At 36.8% G+C, this 21,663-nt stretch overlaps 1 protein-coding gene across 1 annotated transcript in view; it reads right to left on the minus strand.

Moving 5' to 3' along the window:
* PPM1B (protein phosphatase, Mg2+/Mn2+ dependent 1B) overlaps positions 1-21,663 on the minus strand; it is a gene marked incomplete at its 3' end in the record, with an annotated part of 86,537 nt that overhangs the window by 24,444 nt on the left and 40,430 nt on the right. The window contains exon 2 of the mRNA XM_079721127.1: positions 6,802-7,661. Coding sequence (XP_079577253.1) covers positions 6,802-7,647 — 846 coding nt within the window. The 5' untranslated portion in view covers positions 7,648-7,661. The remainder of the gene's footprint in view (positions 1-6,801; positions 7,662-21,663) is intronic.

The raw sequence follows: 21,663 nt of genomic DNA on the forward strand, positions 1-21,663 counted from the left end.
TGCTCCGCGGCATGTGGGATCTTCCCAGACCGGGGCACGAACCCGTGTCCCCTGCATTGGCAGGCAGACTCTCAACCACTGCGCCACCAGGGAAGCCCCACGGCATTTTTTATGGAACTAGAACAAAAAATCTTAAAATTTGTATGGAGACACAAAAGACCCTGAATAGCCAAAGCAGTGTTGAGGTAAAAAAACGGAGCTGGAGGAATCAGACTCCCTGACTTCAGACTATACTACAAAGCTACAGTAATCAAGACAATATGGTACTGGCACAAAAACAGAAACATAGATCAATGGAACAAGATAGAAAGCCCAGAGACAAACCCACGCACCTATGGTCAACTAATCTATGACAATGGAGGCAAGGTTATACAATGGAGAACAGACAGTCTCTTCAATAAGTGATGCTGGGAAAACTGGACAGCTCCATGTAAAAGAATGAAATTAGAACACTCCCTAACACCACACACAAAAATAAACTCAAAATAGATTTGAGACCTAAATGTAAGACCGGACACTATAAAACTCTGAGAGAAAACATAGGAAGAACACTCTTTGACGTAAATCACAGCAAGATCTCTTTTGATCCACCTCCTAGAGTAATGGAAATAAAAACAAAAATAAACAAATGGGACCTAATGAAACTTCAAAGCATATGCACAGCAAAGGAAACCATAAATAAGACGAAAAGACAACCCTCAGAATGGGAGAAAATATTTGCCAACGAATCAACGGACAAAGGATTAATCTCCAAAATATATAAATAGGTCATGCAGCTCAATATTAAAAAAAACAAACAACCCAATCCAAAAATGGGCAGAAGACCTAAATAGACATTTCTCCAAAGAAGACATACAGATGGCCAAGAAGCACATGAAAAGCTGCTCAACATCACTAATTATTAGAGAAATGTAAATCAAAACTACAATAAGGTATCACCTCACACTAGGTAGTATGCGCATCATCAGAAAATCTACAAACAACAAATGATGGAGAGGGTGTGGAGAAAAGGGAACCCTCTTGCACTGTTGGTGGGAATGTAAATTGATACAGCCACTATGGAGAACAGTATGGACGTTCCTTAAAAAACTAAAAATAGAATTACCATATGACCCAGCAATCCCACTACTGGGCATATACCCAGAGAAAACCATAATTCAAAAAGACACAGGCACCCCAGTGTTCACTGCAGCTCTATTTACAATAGCCAGGTCATGGAAGCAACCTAAACGCCCATCGACAGACCAATGGATAAAGCAGATGTGGTACATATATACAATGGAATATTACTCAGCCATAAAAGGGAATGAAATTGGGTCATTTGTTGAGATGTGGATGGATCTAGAGAGTGTCATACAGAGTGAAGTAAGTCAGAAAGAGAAAAACAAATATCGTATATTAACGCATATATGTGAAACCTAGAAAAATGGTACAGATGAACCAGTTTGCAGGGCAGAAATTGAGACACAGATGTAGAGAACAAACGTACGGACACCAAGGGGGGAAAGCGGCTGGGGAGTGGGGGTGGTGGTGTGATGAACTGGGCGATTGGGATTGACATGTATACACTGATGCGTATAAAACTGATGACTAATAAGGACCTGCTGAATAAAAAAATAAATAAAATTTGAAAATTAAAAAAAAGGAAAGAAAACCTTGTTTTTGTACTTCTATTTGTATGAATAAACACAGAGAATTATTTGGAAGGATATAGAGCAAACTGTAAACAGTGGTTACCTAAGGGGAATGAGACTGACAAGGAGGGACATAAAGATTAATAACTTTACTTCAAACATCACTGCATTTGTTTAAAAATTTTTAATCTCGTAATTATTGAAAAAAGAAAAGGAAAGTCCTAATGTTTCCCTTAGGAAAAAATTTTTCATCAAATCCTCTGGGAAAGTTTGGCGACATATATACAAAACTTAAGTCAGAAAACTTGGATTCTAGACTCTGCTTCAAAACTCACCAAATATCTGACTTACAGCTTTTCTTTCTCCCTTTTCTTTTTTTTTTTTCTTAAAGTCTTTTAATGACAAACCTCCATTTCCTTACTTGCAAACTGTAAATTAAAATTTTTTTTTTTTCACCTGAGAAGGTTACTATGAGGATAAATAAAATGAGTGTGATCTATAAGTTATGAAAGGCTATGCAAACAGCTGTCACATATTCTATGTGACCTGAAATTAGTTAGCATAAACACCACGAATGCTAGCAGCACTGGCAGTAAAATGGGAAAGCTGCTTTCTTAGGGACCATTCTTCCCTAGAGTTAATCATCTAAATAGGGTAATACCTGACCAGAGTCATCCAACACTTGTAGCTTCATATTGTTAAATAGCAACTCTGAAAAATGACTATCTTTAACAATAATAATGCTAACTACCTTTTATGGTTGTTGTGAAAATTAAATTAATTAAAATATGTGTAAAGTGCTTAGAGTATACTGCATTTGGCTCATAAAAAGCAATTTTTTGGGCTTCCCTGGTGGCGCAGTTGTTGGGAGTCCGCCTGCCGATGCAGGGGACGCGGGTTCGTGCCCGGGTCCGGGAGGATCCCACATGCCGTGGAGCGGCTGGGCCCGTGAGCCATGGCCGCTGAGCCTGCGCGTCCGGAGCCTGTGTTCCACATCGGGAGAGGCCACAGCGGTGAGAGGCTCGCGTACCACAAAAAAAAAAAAAAAAAAGCAATTTTTTGATACTATTGTGATTTTTTTTTTTTTTTTTTTTTGTGGTACGCGGGCCTCCCACTGTTGTGGCCTCTCCCGTTGCGGAGCACAGGCTCCAGACACACAGGCTCAGCAGCCATGGCTCATGGGCCCAGCCGCTCCGCAGCATGTGGGATCCTCCCGGACCAGAGCTCGAACCCGTGTCCCCTGCACCGGCAGGCGGACTCTCAACCACTGCGCCACCAGGGAAGCCCGATACTATTGTGATTTTGATGGTTATCATAATCTCCCAAGAGTTCATGAGTTAACAAGTGCTAGAAAATTTTTAACACTTAATTAATTTTTTAAAATTTTATTTATTTATTTTTTGGTTGTGCCATGCAGCTTGCGGGATCTTAGTTCCCTGGCCAGGGATCGAACCGGGGCCTGGCAGTTAAAGTGCCATGTCATAACCACTGGACCGCCAGGGAATTCCCAACACTTAATTTAAATCTATTATCAGGAAAATATCTTTAAAAAACCTACTTAAAACATCTACTTAAAAACCGGATCTAGGGCCTCCCTGGTGGCGCAGTGGTTGAGAGTCCGCCTGCCGATGCAGGGGATACGGGTTCGTGCCCCGGTCTGGGAGGATCCCATATGCCGCGGAGCGGCTGGGCCCGTGAGCCATGGCCGCTGAGCCTGCGCATCCGGAGCCTGTGCTCCGCAACGGGAGAGACCACAACAGTGAGAGGCCCACGTACCGCAAAAAAAAAAAAAAAAAAAAAAAAAAAAAAAAAAAAAAAAACCGGATCTACTCTATCTTTTCTCTTAAAGCAGCTAACACCTGGACCTAGAGATTGTCATATTAAGTGAAGTGAGTCAGACAGAGAAAGACAGATATCATATGATAGCACTTATATGTGGTATCTTAATAAATGGTACAAATGAACCTATTTACAGAACAGAAATTGAGTCACAGATGTAGAAAACAAACTTACGGTTACCATGGGGGAAAGGTGGAGTGGAGGGATAAATTGGGAGATTGGGACTGACATATGTACACTACTATATATAAAATAGATAACTAATAAGGACCTACTGTATAGCACAGGGAACTCTTCTTAATACTCTATAATGATCTATATGGGAAAAGAATCTAAAAAAGAGTGGACAGATATATATATATGTATAACTGATTCACTTTGCTGTACAGCAGAAACTAACAACACTGTAAATAACTATACTCCAATAAAAAATTTAAAAAAATAAATTTATTCCACCATTTAAAAAAAAAGCAGCTAACACCTACTGAGCAATTGCTAAGGGCTAGCACTGGCCTACCTGCTTTCCACGGATTTTAAAATTTAAATTCAATCTTTCAGACTAAATTCAAAGCAATCATATGTTCTATTTTAATCCTATTGTTTTATAATATTGCTAACCCTTAGTTTTAAAATACAAACAAGTGGAATGACAAAATTATGGAGTCAGAAAAACAGGAATGGATAAGAAGCTTATCTAATTCCATAAGTAGCATGTGTCAGTTCAAAAAATTTATATGTCTGTTGTGTTTCAACACAAAACAGCTAACTAAGCTTCTCAAAACTGATTTCAATTTAAATGTAACTTCATTCAAAGGAACTACGATGGTCAACTTCATTCAACTAAATTAAATGAAGAGGTTGGTGTTCCAACCCCTTGTCCCTCTATGACTATCATTTATCATTTCTGAGATTCTGGGATTCTGCCTAGAATCTTTTAACACCATCAACAAAAAAAAATAATCAATTTAAACTGATAAAACCTATCAAATGAAAATATACCACCAGAATCATTCAAACCCCATTCAGAAGGGTTGGGTCAAAATTCCTGAAAACTAACATCCTTTCAATGGAAGGGAGAGCGCAGTTTATCCACAATATAAACTTCTTTCTTTACTCCAAATTACAGATCTAATAGATTTCTGGCTATTCCCTCAAAACTACATGACACTCCGCTATGTAACCATGAAAAATGATTTTGATAGATACATACAGACACGGAGATCTTTCTACAATATATTGTTGAATGAAAAAGCAGACTACAGAATAACAAATATAATGATCTCATTTTTATAAAAATATACACATTCAGAGGCAGGCAAAAAAGACGGAAAAAATAAATACTGCAATTATGAAGACAGCCCACTTAGGTGGGTGGCAAAATTTTTGAGTGTTTCTTTACATATTCTGTATTATATAAATTAAAAAATATATATATATTCTGTATTATCTGGCTTGCTTTTCAATAACTTTTTTTTTTTTAGTAATCGGGAAAATGCTGTTTTCACTTCCTAGTTAGGCAAAAACATATGCTTGCTTTTGTCTCAAAAAGCTGCAGGTCAGACTCTCCCCATACAGAGTCCAAGGAGATAGACATCTTTAGAACCACTTACTATTCCAGCACTGACAACCATCAATATTTCTGTATTTAATTCATCTAGAGAAGCAAAAAGGATACAATACAAAAACAAACCAAAAACAGAAGAGCTAGAGATACCATCATTAAAATCCTTTCAGAAAAAAAGCTGGAAACATCAGCCCTTACATTTTCTCTTTTTGAAGTTGTCTCTTCCCATTCTATGGAAAAGAAGTAGATACTTCAACAAAACCTGGGCATTTCCGTAGACTCAGAGATCCTTTGAAAAACTTTTTGGCTGTGCCTGTATCTTCCACAGCATCTTACATGGTGAGGAAACAGAGTGGCTCTAATCTAGACAGAATAAGTAAGGCAAAACCTTTGTATCACATAACCAAAGGTTGGTTTCATCTTGATAGCTTTTCAGAGTCACAGAATACTTACACATATTTTAGGCGCTGGCCAGATAACTCAAATTTTAATTGACTGCTATGTAGATGCTGTCAAAAACCCACTTGAAACTACTGGACATTTTGAAGACATCCAAGGAAACTGCTAATTATCTGTTAGTCTGTATTTTCCTCCCTATTATTGTATCAAGTTAAGATTCATAAAATATTGCAAATGTAAATTAAACTTTTGTGTTCCAAAGGAATTCTTAACAAGATTGCACTTTATATTAGTCTTTGGTTTTTTAATCAGTAATGATAAAAACATCTATATGAAAAGAATTTTGATTATCTCCTCTAAAAATAAGGTATTATCTACCATGTCATATATTATTTATATAGAGTCACATGTAAATTCCTTTTAGATTTTATGCTAGGAAAAAGCTTCTTTTACTACAGAATAAGAAATATACAACTCTTACTTCAGTTTTTGTCTTAGCTGCTAGTGGGCTCAGAACTAAATTACAAAACTTTACTTAGTCTAGGCTTCTGGTGTATCTTCCAATACTATGTGGCTCTTGATCTTCTGTGTATCTAATATAGAATCATACCCTCTCTACATGTTTTTTTATGAAACTGCTGCATAGTCAGGCATTAGACAGCTATTGCCAGGAGTTCCCTGGTGGCCTAGTGGTTAGGATTCTGGGCTTTCACTACCGGGGCCTGGGTTCAATTCCTGATCGGGGAACTGAGATCCCACAAGCCGCACGGCGCAGCCCCCTGGAAAAAAAAAAAACAAGACGGCTAGTGCCAATGTTGAGAATTTTAATCAAAAGTCACAATTGTGTACAGATGCCTCTGCTACAACAAAAAGCCATAAATTACTTAAATGACAACAAATGCCACAAATTTATTAAACTTAATTTGCAAATTAGAAGATTAAGACAAATGAGGACGGCAACCAAAAAAAAAGGTTTCATTTCTGGTGAAGAAAATAATTTTTAAATATATAGGTCTTGGGGCTTCCCTGGTGGCGCAGTGGTTGAGAGTCTGCATGCTGATGCAGGGGACACGGGTTCGTGTCCCGGTCCGGAAAGATCCCACATGCCACGGAGCGGCTGGTCCCGTGAGCCATGGCCGCTGAGCCTGCGCGTCCAGAGCCTGTGCTCCGCAACAGGAGAGGCCACAGCAGTGAGAGGCCCGTGTACCGCAAAAAAAAAAAAAAAAAAAATATATATATATATGTATATAGGTCTTCCCTAATGAAAATATTAAAAGCTTTAAAACTAAGTTTGCTTAATTTTACTTACCGTGTCTTTTCAAAATTAATAGGGCATTTTAATTGTAACAAAAAAGACTTACATACCTTATGCAAACAAGTGTCCACTACCCAATTGCACACATTTTCCAGGTCATCAGATACCTCAAGCCTAGATTTAACAAATTCACAGAGCTCCTCATTACTCATAACATCCCAGATCCCATCACAAGCCAAGATGATAAATTCATCCTCTTCTGCTCTTAAAATTTCATAAACCTCAGGCTCTGGAGAAACAAGTTGTTCTGTTGGGCCCTTGCCATCAACACACTTGTAATCATAGTCCCCCAGAGCACGAGACACTGCTAATGAACCATTAACACGCTGTATCATTACGCTGCCGCCTGCATTTTGGATTCGCTCTTTCTCCCTTGGGTTGCAAGGTTTGTGATCTTGGGTAGAAAAGCAGACTTGTCCATTCCTATACAGAACAGCCCGTGAATCACCACAGTTGATGAAGTAAATATGCTTAGGTGAAATCATAACTCCCACTGCAGTTGAACCGCTCCTGTCCATGCCATTTCTGAGATCTGAAAAGTTACGCATGTATTCATCAATTTTCAAAAAGCCAGTTCTGATACCATTCTTGACGTTTTCCACTGAAGGCTCAAGAGCAGATCCTGATTTTCCAGCTGCCCTAAAGTCTTCATTATTAGTGATGTGTTCTAATAAGTGTGATGAGCAGTAATTTGCTACTCGGGATCCAGCGTGACCATCATAAACTGCAAAAAACGACCAGTCTTCCAAGCCGTGAGGAATACCTACAACAGCTGTGTGTGCATCTTCCATTTCCACTCTCCATCCTTGCATGCTACTCAGGCCATAACGTAAACCATTCCCAGCACCATGAGCATTATGTTTCTCAGTTTTGGGTTTATCCAAAAATGCACCCATGTTTAGTAATGAATCTGAAAGGAAAAAAAAAAATGTAAGTGTTACATGTTTAAATTTGATAGAGCATTTATCTACAATATTTTATCTACTTTCTAGTAACTCCTGATCAAGTATATTTTTCAGTATTATCAAAATTTACTGGAACAACAACAAAAAAGAAACCAAGAAAATGTCCCCGTATACCCTTCTTCTAGAATAGTAGTTTCTCAATCCTAGTGCATTAAGAGTCTCTGGGGATGGGACCCAGATATCAGTATCTTTTTTAAAATGCCTCTCTGGTGATTTGTCCACCCAGCAAGTTGAGATCCACCATTCTAGGAGAAAGGAAACCAAGAAACAAAACCTGGTTAAGTTTTTTTTTTTAATTCAATTTATAAGATAACTCTAGGGTTCAATATATAAGACGCAGGAGTGAGAATATTCAGAACAATGCAACATCTTGTTCAATCTACTAAGGTAGAAAAGTATGCTAATATATTTTAGAAAGACTTCCAAAAGCAAGTGTTGTAATCAAGTATTTTTCCCCCAGTAATCCTGAAGACAACCTCCCAAATTAATTAAAACATAAAATCTCAGTTTCACAAACATGTGATTTTACTTAGGTTTTACTGCACATCAAATAAAAAACTTTACCTCGATTGACTGAAGCCCATTAACCCATAAAAACAAATATAACTTTAATGATGTGCTAAAGAACATACTACTTAATATTGCCGTGTTTCACAATCTATGAAGTAGCATTAGGACAGCTTTTACGCAGTGCTGGCTGACAAAGACTTAAAGCCCATAGAACTGTAAAGTACCACTATGCATCATCCTCCCTCTCAGCTTTACTATTACTTTAGAATAAAGCTTTTCCAATTTCAAATGACTTGGACTGGAACAGTGGGGATGAGAATGCCTGGTATGTTTTCCACATACAATCCTGGCCCTAACACTTGCTAGCTGTGTGACCTCGAGTTTCCTAGTCACTGGTACCTCAAATTCCTTCTCTGTCAAATGGGAATAATAACAATAGTACCTACACCTGACAGGGTTGCAGTGAAGAATGAGTTAACATATAGTGCTTAGAACAGTGCCTGAGACACAGTAAACACCATAAAATGTTTGCTGTTATTATTTGCTCAAAATGCAAATTCCATGGTCCTATCCCCACACCCTCAATTTTTTTTTTTTCCAGTAGATCTCGGATGGGTTCTTCAAAAAAGCATGCTGGTGACTAAGAATCATATTTTGAGACACACTAGTCTAGATCAACTGACTTTCACTTGGATCTAGGTATCTTTGTGAGATATCTTTTTCAGCTGTAACCATTACCTAACTTTACAATAAAACTAAATATTCCTATTCCTAAAAACCCAATGAACCACCATATATAATATTTATAAATTACAGCAATTTTATAACTTTTCATGAGTTATATATAATACTGTACTAATAAATTACAAACACAAATATTTATAAAAAGGAATTTTGGAAGGACAAGATTTTACTCAGACCTAAAAATTAATTTCATTCAAGTATGATAAAAAATTATATTTTGTATTGAGAACAATGTAATAGCATATGCTTATTTGTTAGCACACTGGTTTGATATTTTGATACAATGATTTGAAACCCTAGTTCTAAGCACATTTTAATTTAGATTGTTTTTAATGCTTATTTCACCTGAAAAAAAAAAAACCCTTATAAAGATACCTAAACACAAATGAAACTGAATTGTTGACTGTATTTATCACCCTCTTCAATCCCAACTACCAATTATAAAAAAAAATGTGTTATCACTTCCCTTATCTTGATGTTCTTCGAATTAAGGGTCTGCTGTTTCACATTTCAAGAAATGGGCTCCAAATTCACAAGAGTTCCTCATCTAGAAGAGTTTTAAAAATAGTGTAGAAATTTCTATTTCCAAATTTGTTTTTAATTTAGGGATAAAGAGAGAAGGAAGGAGGGGTTTTCAATAGAAAGCTATAGGAGACCCTAAGAATCAAAGGGAGCCTGGAACGCCAGCTTGGAAAACCATCAGGAAACAGAGGAGCCCTGAGGCTGGGCAGCCAAACTCTGTGAAAGTTACACCAAGAACAGCCTTGCCTGCTGCTGCAGTGATCTCTACCTTCCGTCTAATTCCTTTCTGAAAGTCACTTTCTCAAGGTTCAAAGTTTGGGAAACAGGTATCTAAGTACCTAATTGACTGCGCTTCGGTCACCAGCACACCTATCGGCTGTAATTGGGATTGCATTCTTTCACAAATTAGTAAATTTTTTTTTACGTTCAATATTGATCTCATTTTAATGTTAGGGTTGTCCCAAACATCCCTAAAATTAGGGATGTTTAATTCTTTAAACATCATGAAATATCATACATATTTTATATAATGTATACACACAGCCAAAGAGTACTAAAACTACCATACAGTTTAAGAAATAGAACATTATCAAGACCACTGAAGCCTCTTATTATCCTGAATTTTATAATTAGTATTTCTTCTAGTTTAACCATATTAATGTGTGGTTGTTTAGTTTTATGTTTGACACCTTACACTGACGTAAAATACAGTATGTTTTACTCTAGTACTTTTTTTTTTCCAGCTCAACACTGTATTTCATTTACATTGATGCATAGAGCTGTAGTTCATTCACTATATGCCACTGTATGTTTGTATCACAATTTTTATCCATTCCACTATCAATATGAGTTATTTCTCATTTTTTTAAAGTATAAAACAGTGCTGTTTTGAACAATCGTGGTGCACGTATGTGAGTTTTCCTAGAACATATACCTAAATTCCCAAGTGCTTAAAGTTTATATAGATGATCTTCTTTCCCCCAACAAAAATCACAAAACAGGGCTTCCCTGGTGGCGCAGTGGTTGAGTCCGCCTGCCGATGCAGGGGGACACGGGTTCGTGCCCCGGGCTGGCAAGATCCCACATGCCGTGGAGCGGCTGGGCCCGTGAGCCATGGCCGCTGAGCCTGCGCGTCCGGAGCCTGTGCTCCGCAACGGGAGAGGCCGCAACAGTGAGAGGCCCGTGTAATGCAAAAAAAGAAAAAAAATTACAAAACAAACCATCTCCAAACATTTGTTTCTCAACTGTTCTTTCACTAACACTACTTTCTTTAAAACAATTACTTTCTTAGTAAGTTTCATCTTGAATGGCATGATTAAGAGTGTATTTTCTTTTATCCAAAAATATCTGCATAGGAATTAGCAATTACTATTTTAAGTTCTCTAACTCTTCAAAAGCAAAAAACTTTGCTATGAGATAATCATCAAAACTCTATGTGGCAGACTGTACCTTCTTGGTCATTTCTCATTTCATTCACAGTAAGCCCTCAGTATCAGCTGGTTCCACACCCTCAGATTCAACCAACCACAAGTCGAAAATACTCAGGAAAAAAAATTCCAGAAAGTTCCAAAAAGCAAAACTTGAATTTGCTTTGCACCAGCAACTTGTACGTGGGATTTATATTGTATTAGGTAATCTAGAGATGATTTAAAGTATATGGGGAGGTTGTGCATAGGTTATATGCAACTACCACACCATTTTATATAGAGGACTTGAGCATCTGCATATTTTGGCATCACCACTGTAAACAGCTCACTGAATTTTAAAGTTAAAGGTCTTGTTTTTATAAAATTAACTGCACTGATGACACCCTAATAGCTCTGAACTCCTGGTTCAATTTCTTTGCTGCAGTAATTTTCCTATGAATGTTGCAGTGAACAATTTTCACCTTAAGTGACTATGATTTTTCTTCCAAAAAAGGTTATTTCTATTAAAGAAGCATTTACTGTTGAGAATATACATTTGTCTAGCATCTCTTTGCTTTTACTCTTCACTCCCCCCCCCAAAAAAAACAGACTTTATTACTGAAACAAAACTTAGCAAATACTAAGAGGAAAGTATGTTACAAACACCTATATTTTAGTCAATCTTAAATCTCCCAGGTGTAATTGTTCTCATACTGGTTTCCTCAACTTGGGAATGATTACTACATGTCTCAAAGGCATGTGATGACAAAGGAATGTATTTTAATTTTTGGCCATATATTCTATGTATTATTTCAGTCATTTTGACCAAGGCAGGAAAAACTAGTGTTTCCTCAGTGGTATGCTTTGTCTTTTACTACTCAGCAAGAAACCTCAAAGGGCCTTGTAAACATTTATAATAAAATTTAGTGAAATTTTGTAGTTACTGTATTTAATATTGTATGGCTCTATCAAACACCTCTGGGGGGGAAAAACTCATAAATGTTAGTTTTTACCCTTAGAATGTAATTTTTAAATGTCTTGCTAATTTGCTATGATTTTATACTATGATTTAGCCATATGTCAAGCACACTATACACTTAGACAAGCTATGGTTTCAACAACAGTAAATAGAGATCCACATTTCAAATAATCTTTGACAATCTCAAATTTTGAGAGGTTGATATTTGAGATCTGATTATATTATAGGTTTTACCCCATAATAAGAGCCCATACTGGGATTAGGAGTTCTAACATTTTTTACGCTGTGTGCTTGTATGTGCTCTATTATAATTAAAATCAATCTAATGTTTTGATAGGAATCTTTCACAGTCACTTGCTCATTTTTTGAAGACTGTTTAGTTAAAACTATATCACATGGAGGGACTTTCCTGGTGGCTCAGTGGTTGGGAGTCCACCTGCCAACGCAGGGGACACAGGTTCGAGCTCTGGTCCGGGAAGATCCCACATGCCGCGAAGCAGCTAAGCCCGTGTGCCACAACTACTGAGCCTGCGCTCTAGAGCCCATGAGCCACAACTACTGAGCCTGCACTCTAGAACACGTGAGCCGCAACTACTGAGCCCGAGTGCTGCAACTACTGAAGCCTGCGCCCCTGGAGCCTGTGCTCCACAACAAGAGAAGCCGCCACAATGAGAAGCCCACGCACCGCAACAAAGAGTAGCCCCAGCTCGCCGCAACTAGAGAAAGCCCGTGCGCAGCAACAAAGACCCAATGCAGCCAAAGACAAATTAAAAAAACAAAAACAAAAAACTAGATCACATGGAAATCAATGTAATCACATGTAAACTTCAATGTGATATAGCAATGAATACCAGTGAGGAAGTAAAAATTCTACCGTTCCTTAGGATCTCTCACCAGCCTATGTGACATACTAACAGTGTGGGGAAGCCAGTGTTAATCACTATATAAAATGTAATTTGCCTTTTTCAAGATGAAAGACAATAAACAAAGGCTCTAATCTTTAAAAAATTAATACTGATGGATGGTCCTACATACTCCCTGTAGAGACCACTTGGTCTATACAACTCTGTGGGCCTAAGAGGTTTTACAAGACTGAGAGAGAATATATGCATAGCAAGCATTGTCTAAAGACTGAATGAGCAATATTCTCTGCACATCTGTCTTGGAATCCATTGCCTTCTTTGAGATAAATACATTACTGAACTCACAGCAGCATCATGTTATAATTTACTTGCTTAATCAATGGAATACAGTAATTGTACTATAAAGTAAGCACCCGAGAAATGGTATTTTAAAAGGAGTTATACACGGAAGACTGGGGACTACTGGCTGTCTTTTTTATTTAAGTAGTCTGCTATAATCACTTTAAGTAATCACATTTTTAATAATCACTTAAAAGGTTTCACATGTGTGTATATATTATATAGCATTCAATTCTGGGCTGATTCTAAAATTTTTCATTCATAATCATTGCATAAAATACAGCAATAAATCATACATACTTCTATTTGCCACAGGAATACCTTAAACGTACTTTAACAACAGTACATTAGACACTCACTCAAGCATTTTCTGACTGCCTACTACCTGCCAGGCACTGTATTAAGTACTAGGAATAAGATGCCCCCATCCCTAAAGGAATGTATAGTCTGGTGGAAGATAAAGACCAGTGCACACGTTTTGAAGGCACACTTGTGATACAGGGGCTATGATGGGATAAATACAGGTATGCCAAGAAGAGGTATCAAAAAAGTCTTATGGGGGCTTCCCTGGTGGCGCAGTGGTTGGGGGTCCGCCTGCCAATGCAGGGGACGCGGGTTCGTGCCCCGGTCTGGGAGGATCCCACATGCCGCGGAGCGGCTGGGCCCGTGAGCCATGGCCGTTGAGCCTGCGCGTCCGGAGCCTGTGCTCCGCAACGGGAGAGGCCGCAACAGTGAGAGGCCCATGTAACGCAAAAAAAAAAAAAAAAAAAAAAAAAGTCTTATGTAGTTAAAATTTTTCCAAAGGAAGAAGCCTAAGCTGAGACCTAAAAGGTGGAAGTGGGAGAAGGAAATAGCCAGCATATACAAAGACCAGAAGAAGAGTAAGAGCACAACTAATTTGGTATGGCTGTGTGTGTGTGTGTGTGTGTGTGTGTGCGCGCATGTTTGTGTACATGAGCATTTCAAGGAGCAAAGCAGAAGCACTGAAATTCTAAGAATAACGTTATTTCCTACTGAGATGTCCACTGTCTACTTATCTTAGAATCACAGATTTGGGAACTCAAAGATGTGTCGTGCCCTTCTTGCCTAAGCAAGTAGCAAACCAAACTGATAATAACTGCTTTTCATTGGGAAGAACAAATCTGGAAAAAAATTCTAGAGGCCCTAAAATTTAGATAGGTAGATTAAGAGTTGACATTTTCTTCTGGAATAAGCCTCCACATTAAAAAAACTCTGATACCTTTGAGTTTGCTTACAAACCAACTCTGAAAGGGGGTGAGGGAAGAGGGTGGGCAATCTTTACACATAACAAGCCAAAATTAGGTTAAACAAAACTTAAAGGGCTGTTTAAATACTCAAATTGAAATATTACTATAATGTTCAAAATAAGGTCAAATGCATGCAAAAGCACATGCTGAGATACTAACACTACTCATCACCAGATGAAACACTTTCAAAACTGAGTATTTGGTTCTCGTTTTCTAAACGCCTCTTCAGCTCACTCAAAGTCATCTCTACTCCTTAAGTCAAATGATCCATATAACAGAGGTTTTTTCCTCCCTTTCCCCCTAAACATATCTAGGGAATAGAACTTCATCTAAAGAAGTGGATTCATAGTTGCTGGAGAAGAACAAAAGCTAATCTCGACTTACAAAACACCCGATTCCCTGGATAAAACTCTCTACTATTCCTAAAAACATTAAACATAGTGCACTTAGCTAATAATTTATTTTGATGATAAACTCTGACAAAGAACAAGAAAAATTATCTGAAGCATTGTGTTTTTAAAATTCTTTTGAATTTAAAGTTCTAGTTCCCTTGCCTTTGCTGGCAGACTGGCTGATTTGTTCTCATCAATCAAGTAAGAGGGACCAACTTACTTCAAAGCTGTCCTCAGTTTACAATCTAGCCCACCTATATTACATATTTATAAACAAAACTGACAGCACAGTAGGAAACAATAATAGGTCCTCAAAGAATATAGCTTCATTTTTTCAAATAACAAGTAACTTAGAAATATAAAGGTGAAGGAAAAAACACTTATTGTACTGAACATCTGTACTGATTCTAATATAGTCTAAAATCAAAAGCAGGACTGTTTTGTCTACCATAATTTAGACAATGAATTATTTTTAAAATTGTGCCCCCCTTCCTTAACTTCCTCCCATCCTTGCAGTTACATCCTTCCTGAAATGTCAGATTTGGGTCCCATCTTTCCCAGAGATCCTTTCCCCCAAGGTGCGCTACTAAACTTCATTAACACTTAGTTCTTTACCACCCACTTAGCACTTAGCACATGCTACTCTGCATAATTAATGGTCCTTCTGTGTATATCTATTTCCCAAAATAGTAATTTGTTTATTTTCCTGCCAAAACAAATACTAAATAAGTGTTGGAAGTTTTTTTTTTTAATTAGTTTGACAGAAGTGGTTTAACAAAGCAACATTTCCATCCCCAATAAATGTGATAAATTTCTTATGTGGCCTTTACCCTAAGTCCATACACCCCCTAGAACTGGAGTAGATTCCATAAAGAAAATAGACATTCCTTACATTACCGAAAAGAGAAAGGACTCAAGCCAAAAAAAAAAAAAAAAAAAAAAAAAAAATCCCTGAACTCATCACTCCTGTGTTATAGAAGACCCTCATTCTCTCAAAGGAAGACTTCCAGGGAGGACAGCATCATCCAGGAGTGGAATCTGGAATAACGGATGCTTAAATGGTGTCCACTACATGAAGGCAATCCAAGAATTATACCATATGAATGAAGCTGTACACAGGCTAGGCATAGACTAGATTATGTATTTGGCTATTGTGCTCCATGTTTATTTCCCCTTGGATTTCCTCTACCTTTAATAAAGTTCAAAAGTTCTTATCTCAATTATCTCATGTCAAATTAAGTAGGAAAAGTCTCATGTCCATGTTCTAGAGAGGGCATTGAAGGTAAATTGAATGCTCTCTGCCTCAGTCAATACTGAAGGGCAATAGTAAAAAGGGACAGAGTCTCCCAAAGGGGAGAAAAATTTTGGCTTAAGAAAAAAAAGCTGGGAATGAGAGGACTGACCACTACCTGCTTGGACCTGGATTTTTTTTTTTTTAAGAAGTAATAGTTTACTCTCACATACTCATAAAGTCATTTTAACTATTAACAGTTTCACTTCATAGAATCACCTATAAGGTTTGGCCATGAAAACTTTCTCATATGAATTACAAAAGTATCTATTAGAAGAGATTAGGACCAAGTGCCATATTTTACTGAAATGATCTGGGAAAACTTCATGCAACAGAAACCCTAGAAAACTATGTGTTTGAGTACACACATCGATCTAGACTTCAAAAGAACCAAGAAACCTATAGCGCCTAAAAAATTAAATATTTTCTGATAATAAATAAAAGAGTACCAACTTGTACCCAAAATACATACACATACAATAAACATATAATCTCAAGACAGTGAACTGTAGGAAACAAGAATGCCTAAACATTGGGTTTGATTCCTTGCTCTACCAAGTATCTGTTTTCTTAGAAAAAAAGCTATACACAACAATATTGAACATCTAGTGTTCTGAAATTCTATGTTTTGGGAGTCTGATTAGTAAGTGAATTACCAGCTACCAACAGGTAGAAGATTATATATGACACTGTAAGACCAAAATACAACTCATAATAGATAGAACAGTACCACTGGCCAAGTTCATATCTCATATGCAATACCTGATTAATGTAAAAAAAAGATTTAAGAACTTGAACCAGATTTCTCAATTTCTAAATGAAAGTTAAAAGTTATGTGGGCTTGTTCCCCAAAGCTTCCAGAATGATAGCAACCATATCCTCTACTCCAACTTAAAAAAAAAATAAAACAAAACCTCCAAGTCAAGCACATCCTCTTATATGAAATTTTATAAAACACTCCAATCAGAAGTGTTTATCATCCTTCTGAACTCTTGGAAGTAGCGTCTCTCACACACAAGGCAATTAACTATATACTGTTTTATGATAAGCCTTATATTCAATATTAACATTTACACCACTCTAAATGTGCTCATGTCATGCGGAACCAAGTTTCAATGTCAACATTTTATTCAAACCAAAAGCAGTCTTCTTGCTGAAATTTACCTTTTCACAGAATTATACTTGCTTGTTATTATATTTTTCTTATTTACCCAATTTGGATTTTCTTTTTTCTTTTTTTTTAAGGAGTCACTAACTTGGCACAGCTATCTTTGGGGGAATTTTAGTTTTACATTCTACATAAAGGAAGTCAATGCTTCTCCATGTTGCTGGGCACTGTTTGACAAAAGAAGGGACTAACATTTCAGTAGAGAATACCCCTAACTGATAGAATGTAAATTCTAAAAAATAAAATGTATACAAAATACTGTGTATTTATTTTAAATATTTTTTCTCAGAGGAAGTTCGAAACATTCATCAGATTCTCAAAGAACTTTCTGATAGCACAAACAGATGAAAAACAACAGCCACAAAAAGGCTGAGACATTTAGTTTTACCTGATCCAAGCTTATCTCTGAATGAGCTAAAATATTTAATGACTCACGTAAAGGACTTCCAGTTAAAGATGAAGGACTGAACATAAACATTTGTTTCTCTTCTAAAGTTCTGCTACACTTCATAAGGGACCTTTTATTTCCATAAAGATAAAGTTAATGGGAGTGGAGACAGCAACAAGTACACCGTGACGCCTGGGAAGCAGAAGAACCAAGGCCCTTAGTGGAATGCTAAGTTACAAACTAAGCCAGCTGCGAGGAAAGAAAAAAGCAAACTAGCTTAAACTCCTCTGGAAGTGGAGGTGAAGCTGGGGCTACAAACTGGAGCACTGACTGAAAGTGTACTGAAGAAGTAGTTGGACTCCCCAGAATTCTCCTCTCCCGTGCAGTGTAGCAGAATGAATGAATACAACGCTCACTCCCCAAAGAGAAGGCTTATTTCTGAAGAAGGTAAAACAGGACTTTGGGAACTGAAGAATACCAGGCAGAGATGAGGGCTGGAAGCTACACTTAAAAAAACATAAGTGAAAGTTTATACTTATTATTTGACATACTAACCTTTTTCAGACACTTGATTTTCAAAATGATGGCAATCAAATGTATACCCTCTAAAAAAGATGAGAGGAGTTTTTCTACTCTTTAGAATCTCACTAGCCCAAAAGGAAGATCAAAAGGTGCTAACATTGGAGGTTACTCAAACAAATATTTCAGCCAAATCACCCTACAGTGAAACCCACAGCCAACGGACAAGCACAGAGCTTCCAATCAGCTATTCAATGCCCACTTTAAAATAGAAGCAGACAGTCCATGGTCAAACAGACGAAGTTCCCTAGAAGAAGAGAGGGGGGCCAAAACAAGCAGAAAAGGGCAATTTGGGAGAGAAAGGGATGAGGTTAGGAAAAGAAAATTTAAGGAAAGAAGGGAGGAAAGAAGCAAGTGAGCAAACTCCTTTCAGAAAGATAAGATTTTGAATTCATGAAATAACAGGATGTTATTAAAAGGAAAAACAGAACATTCAGAGGAACAAAAGAGCTCCTGTAAAGTAAAAACATAATCATAGAAGAGAAAGCTGGGAAGATAAAAATTGAAGGAAACTCCCAGAAATTAGAGCACAAGGCAGACATGGTAAAACAGTAGAGGATCAGTCCAGGGTGTTCAAGAGCCAAATTAACAGGAGTAAGAGAACACAGAAAATTGAAGAGAAGAAATAATTTTTTAAAATAATCTAAAAAAATTTCCGAACTGAAGGGCATCAATTTCAAGACTGAGAGGGCCCACTCTGTGCCAAGCACAATGGATGAAAACAGATACTTACAAAGGCACATTATCAAAAATTTCAGAACACTGGAGGCAGGTAGAGCCTATATGCTTTCAGAGAGAAAGAAAAAAGTTTCATACAAAAGCTCAAGAATCAGAATGGCACTGACCTCAACTGGGGGAAAACTGGGGGTTAAATTAATGATTAGTACACCGAACAAAACTTATTAACTCCAAGGAAAACAAGAAATTGTGCAGGAAATAAAAAGTAATCCTATCTGGAAAACATGAGGAAGAACAGGGGGGTTGGGGTTGGGGGGGAAAGGGGTATGTGGAGTATGTGTGTGTTTGTGTGTGTGTGTTCGGGGTAATGGAGTGATTAAATCTCACCTTCCATAATGGGATAGATCATTCCTAGAACTAAAAAAAATCAAGAAGCACAGTTGTTTAGAAATTTGAAGATAAATTCCAAAGGAATCAGCTGCAAGAGTTCGAAATGGTTCTGGGGAACCTTCTCCAAGAAGAGGAGCTTATAGAACTATTTGGTTCTTTAAACTGTGTAAATGTTTATTTTAATTAAAAAAGAAAACACATTAAATTAAGGAAGCATAAAGTAAAACAAAAGCACACTACATGAATAAGAAATAAAAAACTGTATTGCATATCATGAGTTCATCTCCCTAATATAAAAAAGGTCCCGTAAATCAGTAAGAAAATGACCAACATGATAGAAAAATGGACCAAAAAAACCCACAAATGGATCTTAAACTATGCCCAACTTCACACTCAAAAAAGAAATGAAAATTAAGACTACACTAAGGTAACATTTTTCATGTGTCAGATTATCAAAGGTTTGGTAATCATTCTCTTGAGGAGATGATGCAGAAACATACACTGCTGGCACCAACAGACTGGTACAATCTCAGTGGAAGTCAATTTAATAAAGTCTACCAGAAATTACAGTTGCACATAATCTTCAGCCAAATTCTAAAAATTTACCTATAGATTTACTCCTACATGTACGAAATGATATGTAGGCAGAAGTAAAACACACAAAAATATCTTAGTATCACTCATTTTGGAACTGATAATTTTATTTAAGAGATGAATTATGATACATACTTAATGATAAAACATAAATCATAATACCCTACAGTTTTTTAAAAAAGAATATATACACATGTGTGTGCACATGCATAGCTGTATATATTCGTGCATAAATGTATGTATTCATTTTCTGGAAGCATACAAAGAACTGATACCTTTGGGAAAGAAAAATCAAGAGGCTGGAAGACAGGAATGAAAGATACACTCTCCATTATACACCATGTTGTACCTTTTCCATTTTAAACCATGTAAATGTAATAAAAATTAAATAACAAATTTAATGCCATTTAATGAATGTTATTTCAACTAGGAAAATTCCTTTATAGTGAATCCTTCTTTAGCAATCAAAAGCTATAATCTATAAAAATGTAAACCATTATAAATATCAATATATTGATACCCAAAGCTTTTTTTTTTCCCCTGCAAACAAATCAAAGAAACAATCACTCATACTGACATGGTGAGTGAGCCATAAACACCTAGCAGATACATCCTGTTCATTTTAATATACTATCATTTCCTTGAAGTAGTAAACCCACTGGTGAATCCTGCTTTTAAAAAGAATAAATAAAAAGCATGAATTCTACACTCAATGCAAGATAAAAACTGAGATGTAATTAATGGTCTCTATAAGTTAGCATCAAACTAGGGCAAAGCATATCATAAATTCATAAAGAGATGTATATACCACTAACAGACAGAAAAGCCCCTTTCTGAAAAGAATTTAGGACAAGACTAAGTATTTAGTACTGCTATGATATAAATAAAAGTATCAAATTCTACTTAAATGAACTGCACTTCTGTAAGAGACAAGGTGAAAACAAAATTCTCATGGTGTATTTTATAATTTTATAGAAATAGGATTAACTGATACTTCTCTAAACAGGAATATAGAATCTGTATTACGAGGCATGTTAGCAAAAACCCAATATTTCTGGTACCTCTTGCAACACATTTCTTCAGTGTAAGATACTGTAGTATAGGCACACTCTGAAAGAGACTTGGTACAAATGCAGTATTAAGCAGATTTTAGCTAGCAACACAGAGCTACAGGAAAACAAAAAATAATTTTTTCATATTTTCACAATGGCTGTAAACAAAAATTTACAGATATCCCTGAGGAAAAACAAAAAATACGAAGTTCCAATTAAAGAGAACTGTATCTTACATAGGGATTGGTGTATAAAGTTAGCATATGGCTAACATTATGTCAACTCAAAATTACCCTTGCAAAAACCTTTAAAATAATAAAAGTTAACATTTACATAGGCTCTTTAATATTAGCAGCCACTGAAGCCTACTACACCTATATCAATCAACTCATTTACTCTTTGCAACAACCTTATAAGGTAGATATTATTATTGTCCTCATTTTATAGATGAGGGCGCTGAGCCAAAGAATGGCTGAGTAACTTGTCCAAGGTAGGCAGGAGAGCTATTGTAACCAAGCTGTCTGGCTCCAGAGTCCATTCTCTTAACCATCAACAACACACACCATAGTAAATATTTTAAATATGCCAGTTTTTTTGTCCAGAGTTGAAACAAATCTGTTTCCTCACATGAACAAAAATATCTGTATGTCACATTGACTCTGCATTCTCTCAAACACACCATTTATTTCATTAGCAAATCCTATCCAGTTATATCTCCAAATATATCCCGAATCAGAATCAGTCCACATCTCTCATCTGTAGCTGCACCATCCCAGTCAAAGTG

The sequence above is a fragment of the Hyperoodon ampullatus genome (assembly GCF_949752795.1).
Source record: "Hyperoodon ampullatus genome assembly, chromosome: 15".
Taxonomy (NCBI): domain Eukaryota; kingdom Metazoa; phylum Chordata; class Mammalia; order Artiodactyla; family Ziphiidae; genus Hyperoodon; species Hyperoodon ampullatus.